Source organism: Rhinatrema bivittatum, chromosome 6 (genome assembly GCF_901001135.1).
Source record: "Rhinatrema bivittatum chromosome 6, aRhiBiv1.1, whole genome shotgun sequence".
NCBI classification, from domain to species: domain Eukaryota; kingdom Metazoa; phylum Chordata; class Amphibia; order Gymnophiona; family Rhinatrematidae; genus Rhinatrema; species Rhinatrema bivittatum.
The window spans coordinates 267,930,483-267,936,482 of record NC_042620.1 but is presented as its reverse complement, the minus strand read 5'-3'; the positions used below and the strand labels follow the sequence as shown (position 1 = coordinate 267,936,482).

Genomic DNA, 6,000 nt, shown 5'->3' with positions numbered 1-6,000 from the left:
CGTCTCCGTGTGCGCTGATTCCATGCTGGCATGTATGGAGGAGTTTTCTTGTTTTTACGTCAGCTGAGGTCTTTCTGGAGCCAATCTATGATGCCAGAGTTGAATGACTGTACATGAAAGACAAGTTATAGAAACATAGAAACATAGAAATGACGGCAGAAGAAGACCAACCGGTCCATCCAGTCTGCCCAGCAAGCTTCACACATTTGTTCTCATACTTAACTGTTTCTCTTGGCTCTTAGTAACCTTATGTTCTAATTCCCTTTTCACCCCCACCATTAATGTAGAGAGCAGTGCTGGAGCTGCTTCCAAGTGAAATATTAAGTTTGATTAGTTGGGTAAGCGGCAGCATAGCTCTCTGCCATGAAGCAGAGGGCAATGCTGGAAATGTGTGAAGTATCAGTTTTTCTTTTCCCCTGTCATTGAAGCAAGGAGTCATGCCGGACATGCACCGAAAGTGAAGAATGCCTTGAAAGTCACATTAACTATCATCAAATATTGAAAAGCCTAATAATTGGTAATACCTATAAGCCCATGAACCCATCCCTGTTTTTTTTTCTTTTTTTCTTTTCTTTTTTTAATTGGGAGATGGATGCCCTTCATCCTTCTACTCTGTGAAGGTGGACACCTACCACCGGCCACTGGCATCCCGCTCCGTTAATGCCTCTGTGGCTACTGCCGCTCCATGCAGTGTTTTACTACCTGCTCTTTATATGCGTCCTCTAGAACTGATGGATCCCATCCCTGGGTTTTTTTTATTATTTATTTAATTGGGAGATGACAGCCCTCCATCCTTCCGCTCCGTGAAGGTGGACACCTACCACTGGCCACTGGCATCCCGCTCCGTGAATGCCTCTGTGGCTACTGCCGCTCTGTGCAGTATTTTACTACCTGCTCTTTATATGGACACCTACCACTGGCCACTGGCATCCCGCTCCGTGAATGCCTCTGTGGCTACTGCCGCTCCGTGCAGTATTTTACTACCTGCTCTTTATATGTGTCCTCTAGACCTGATGGATCCCATCCCTGTTTTGTTTTTTGTTTTTGTTTTTTATTTAATTGGGAGATGACAGCCCTACATCCTTCCGCTCCATGAAGGTGGACACCTACCACTGGCCACTGGCATCCCGCTCCGTGAATGCCTCTGTGGCTACTGCCGCTCCGTGCAGTATTTTACTACCTGCTCTTTATATGCGTCCTCTGGACCTGATGGATCCACAATATTTATCCCATGCCCCTTTGAAGTGCTTCACAGTTTTGGACTTCACCACTTCCTCCGGAAGGGCATTCCAGGCATCCACCACTCTCTCCGTGAAGAAATTCTTCCTGACATTGGTTCTTAGTCTTCCTCCTTGGAGCCTCAGCTCGTGACCTCTGGTTCTGCTGATTTTTTTCTGTTGGAAAAGGTTTGTCATTGTCTTTGGATCGTTAAAGTTTTTCAAGTATCTGAAAGTTTGAATCATATCACCCCTGCTCCTCCTTTCCTCCAGGGTGTACATATTTAGATTCTTCAATCTCTCCTCGTATGTCAACCGATGAAGACCCTCCACCTTCCTGGTCGCCCTTCTCTGTACCGCCTCCAACTTGTCCTTGTCTCTTTGTAGATACGGTCTCCAGAACTGAACACAGTACTCCAGGTGAGGCCTCACCAAGGACCTGTACAAGGGGATTGCTGACTTGTATTTTGTTCTTTGCTGTTGAAGCACTTTTTTTTTTTTCCCAACATTAGTTTGTCTCCTGCAGTATTATTTGCTGATTTAGGAGCTCATCTACCGTTCTAACTTCTGTGGCTTTATTTGCCTTGCTTCTTGACTCTTCCCGTCGGCCTGCCTTACATCTCTCTCCATCTCTTGTGTTGTATCCTTCTCATCCACTGGTGTCTTGCTATTTCTGATCACAGCCTCAGTTACCTTCTCTAGTTGTGCCAGCTCCTCTCCAGGCCGCCTCTATTTCTCTAGCAAAACTTAACTATTTTAAGACAGTATCATTTCCAAACTTCTATGGGTTTTTTTTATTTGTTCAATTAAGATCAATTTTCTTTTCAGCTTTTCCTCTGATACCATTGCTCTCTCCTTCAGTTTCTGGTGGGCTGTATTTGTCTACCTTCTAGATTGAAACTAGATTTATAGTACAGAAGTAGCAGTAGATTATCTCCTTTTTAACTTCAGGGGACCATTCGAATTTATTCAATCCTCTTAGCATATTCATTAATTGCTGTGGTGCGTTTCCTGTTGCAGTGGGTCCGTGAACAGGTTTACCGTACCCCCAACACTGTAGCAGGGATATTAGACTTATGCACTTATCACCATCTTTAGCCTTGGTGCTGAGGCTAAGGGTGGGCACCTTTTTAGCCTGGGCAATGTGCCGCCAGTATGGACTTATCTTTTTGCTTCTTTTCGTACTTAAATAGTAGTCGCCTTGCTGAGATTTGGTATAGATATTGTACAATGAGGTCTCCACATGAAGGTACTCAGCAAGACTTGGCATTGTAATTTACTTTCTTCAGTTATTCTCTGCCCCACAGACCTCTTTCTCCCCCCTCCCCTCGTCCTCCCAACTGTTTACGCTGCGTAGCCCCACCTGGTGCTAGTGTGTGCCTAGTAGCGGGACGTTACTCTGTTTTCAGGTTCTGTAGTATAAAGGCCATGACACTACTTTGCGCTTCCAGTCCAAGGTGGGTCTGTTGGTGCTTAATAAGACCAGAACTCTGACTGAAGCACCGCTCACATACTGTGCACTTGTACGGTCTCTCGCCTGTGTGGGTTCTCTGGTGCTTGATGACGGTTGAAAGATCAGTGAAGCTTTTCTCACAGTACGCACACCTGTATGGCCTCTCTCCTGTGTGGATTCTCTTGTGCCTCCCAAAACTCGAACTATCACTGAAGCGTTTGCCGCACTCTGGGCATCTATACGGTTTCTCCTCCGTGTGGGTCCTCTTGTGCACAATCAGATGGGAGCTTTTGGTGAATCTTTTGTCACAGTCTGCACATGTATACGGTCTCTCTCCGGTGTGTATTCTCTTGTGCTTTTTGAGGGATGAGCTGTCAGAGAAGCACTTTTCACATTCTGTGCATTTGTAGGGTCTCTCTCCTGTGTGGGTTCTCATATGCTCCACAAGTTTGGAACTTCTAATGAAGCATTTCCCACATTCTGTACATTTGTAGGGTCTCTCCCCTGTGTGGATTCTTATGTGCAGAGTGAGATGTGAGCTATCATTAAAGCATTTCTCACAGACCGGACACTTATATGGTTTCTCTCCGGTGTGTATTCGCGTATGTTTAATGAGACTTGAACTCACGTTGAAACTTTTGCCACACACGTTGCAACTGTACGGTTTCTCTCCCGTGTGGATCCGTATGTGTTTAATGAGACTTGACAGGTTACTAAAGCATTTCCCGCAGTCAGTACATTCATATGGCTTCTCCCCTGTGTGGACCCTCTGGTGGGTAGCCAGACTGGATTTATGGCAGAAGTTTTTCTCACAGTCTGTACATTTAAATGGTCTCTCTAATATGCGTCGTCTTTTATGGACAATAAGCTGTGTGGTGCTCTTTATTAAGCGCTTCCTGTACTTTCTTTTTTCTTTGTGGGTTCTCTGATGGTTAATAAGAGTTGATATCTGTTTGAAGGCTTTCTCACATTCAGAACATTTATATGGTCTCCCTCTTCCGTGCTGACTCTTGTTGCCGATAATTACATCATATGCTTCAGATTTTATGGGTATTTGCAGGCATTGCAGGTCAGTGGTATCTTCTAGCTTAAGGGAGCCAATTAGAAAATCGGGAGGTTTCTCTATGCTTTCTCCGTATGGGCTTCTTTGAAGATTCTCTGCTTTTGGCTTCCATTCAGGGGCGTTGCAGAACATTGCACCTGGCACGATGGTCTTACTGACTTTCTCCGATGCCTCCAGTCTTTGCAGGTTTACTGTAAATCCTTGCTGATCTGATATCTTCTCTGTGTTCATGAATTCCCCGTCTGTGGAAAAATAAAAAAAACAGTTGAGTGAAAATGAATCCAAAGAGGTTATTTACAGCTTTAACTACTACTTCCACACTGGTGTTTAGAGGGAAGCTACCGCGGAAATCCTGTGTGCAAACATTACTGCAGTAGCAGGAATCCTGGCCGAGCAGTCCTATAAGTAGCTGTTACTGCAGTAACAAGAATCTGGAATGAGTGTTATTATAAAGAGATGTTACCTCAATAATGTGAGTCCTGAATGAGGGTTAATGTAATAAATATTACTGCTATAACAGGAATCTTTGGCGAGTGCTGACGGGCAAGGAAATGTTATTGAAAAATAAAATACTGAAGGAGGCACTCACCCCTAGAGCAAACCGAGACAAAATAAAAGTCCTAATAAACCTGGATTATTAAAAGGTGGGACAGACTGCTCCATTGTTTAGTGGGAGTTAAATAGACAAATCTATTCCTGACGTCTTTTGTACAGTATGATTGTACTTCCTCAAAAGGGAACATGGCCCAGTATCACCACATGCTATTTAAGATAACATTTATACATATCTGTTTAACATTTATAAATACTCAAATATTGATCAAAGACACTTCACTGTCATACATATTGTATTCACTGATCTATATATCATTTATTTCCAATTTAGAGGAAAAAGAGGGATAATTGATTACTCATTTTCTTAAGGTCCTCGGTAACTGAATAAACTAATTGTTTCATTTCAATCAATGAATCAGTTTTAGCTAAAAGAAATCCATTACCCCAGTTTAATTCATCATAACTTACTGCAAAACCTTTGCATTACTGCTCCTTTTTTTAAATTGTATTCCGTCCTTCATAAGTATGTGCGTATCAGGTGGGATGTGTCCAATATGGGGCGGGGGAATTTCAGATCACTCTCTCAGCTGTAACGTGGTGATTTTAACATGCAGTGCTTCACACACATTTTCGAAAAAAAATCATGCCACGTTGTTTTGCTTTGAAAATGAGAAAGTGCAAAACACACATGGCAAAAGCTTCCATGTTACTTTGCATCTGCTATCCGGGCGGGTGGCAGATGCAAGGGGGAAGGAGCAACATTGCAAATCAGAGGTAATACACATTGTTTTCCATGGGAAAATGCCTCAAAAGTGGCTAAAAATAACCACACTATGGAATCTGCACTTACTCTAACCACATCTGAGGACAGCAATTTTCCATCTGGCCATTTGACTTGGGTAAATAGCTTTGAAAATTGCTCTCCCCTTGTGCATATTCGACCGAATTTTCAATGGTCTGTGTGTGTAAAATCCAGGGGCCATGCGCACACAGAGTATTTTAGAAAGGGCCCGGCCACGTGCGTAACCCCCTGATACGCGCAGAAGTGCCGGGCCATCATAAAGGGGCGGGCCGGGACCGAGGCCATTAGAACCTGTCCTGGGGAAGCGGGCACCAGCAGCCGGCCAGCACGCAAAAGTTACTTCTGCTCCGATTGAGCAGTAAGTAGAAAACAAAAAAATTTGGGGATAGCTAGGGTTAGTTTAGGGGTCAGAGAGGAGATGGGAAAAAGGAGGAAGGGTAGTAAGGGGTATAGGAAACTTCTCTCCCAGTCCATTCCTTAATTGGAGCGGACTAGGAAGGAACTGGGGAAGGCCCTGTTGCATCGCCACGCATTTCTTTGGAAAATTCCCCCTTCCCCCCCCCATTGCGGACGTTAGAGGACACCTGCGCTCATGGATATTAAAATCCAGTACCATGCTGACGTGTGCATGTTATAAAACAGCTGTGTCCATCTGCGTGCGCCGGGAACTGCGCGCACATGGACGTACGCACGCTTCTTTTAAAATCGACCCCAGAGTTTTCAGGGCTATTATGAAATGATAAAGGTGACGAAGTGATCGATGTGGTCTACAGAGCTCATGCACAACAAGCCTTGATGCTTTTTACTAGATCAGCGCAAAGATTATCGCAACCTGCACAGAATACACTGTCACTAGGACCTAGGATGGCTACCAAAGCTCTGCACTATAGGATTACATGGAGAAAGTTAT

The 6,000-nt window shown here is 44.2% G+C and overlaps 1 protein-coding gene across 5 annotated transcripts in view; it reads right to left on the bottom strand.

Annotated features, from left to right (window-relative positions):
- Positions 1 to 1,668: 1,668 nt before the first annotated feature.
- LOC115094264 (zinc finger protein 436-like) overlaps positions 1,669 to 6,000 on the bottom strand; it is an 88,618-nt gene continuing 84,286 nt past the window's right edge. For all 5 annotated transcript variants that reach the window (XM_029607136.1, XM_029607137.1, XM_029607134.1 and 2 more), the window contains one exon: positions 1,669 to 3,975. In XM_029607136.1, the coding sequence (XP_029462996.1) occupies positions 2,612 to 3,975 (1,364 nt within the window). In that variant the 3' untranslated portion in view covers positions 1,669 to 2,611. The remainder of the gene's footprint in view (positions 3,976 to 6,000) is intronic.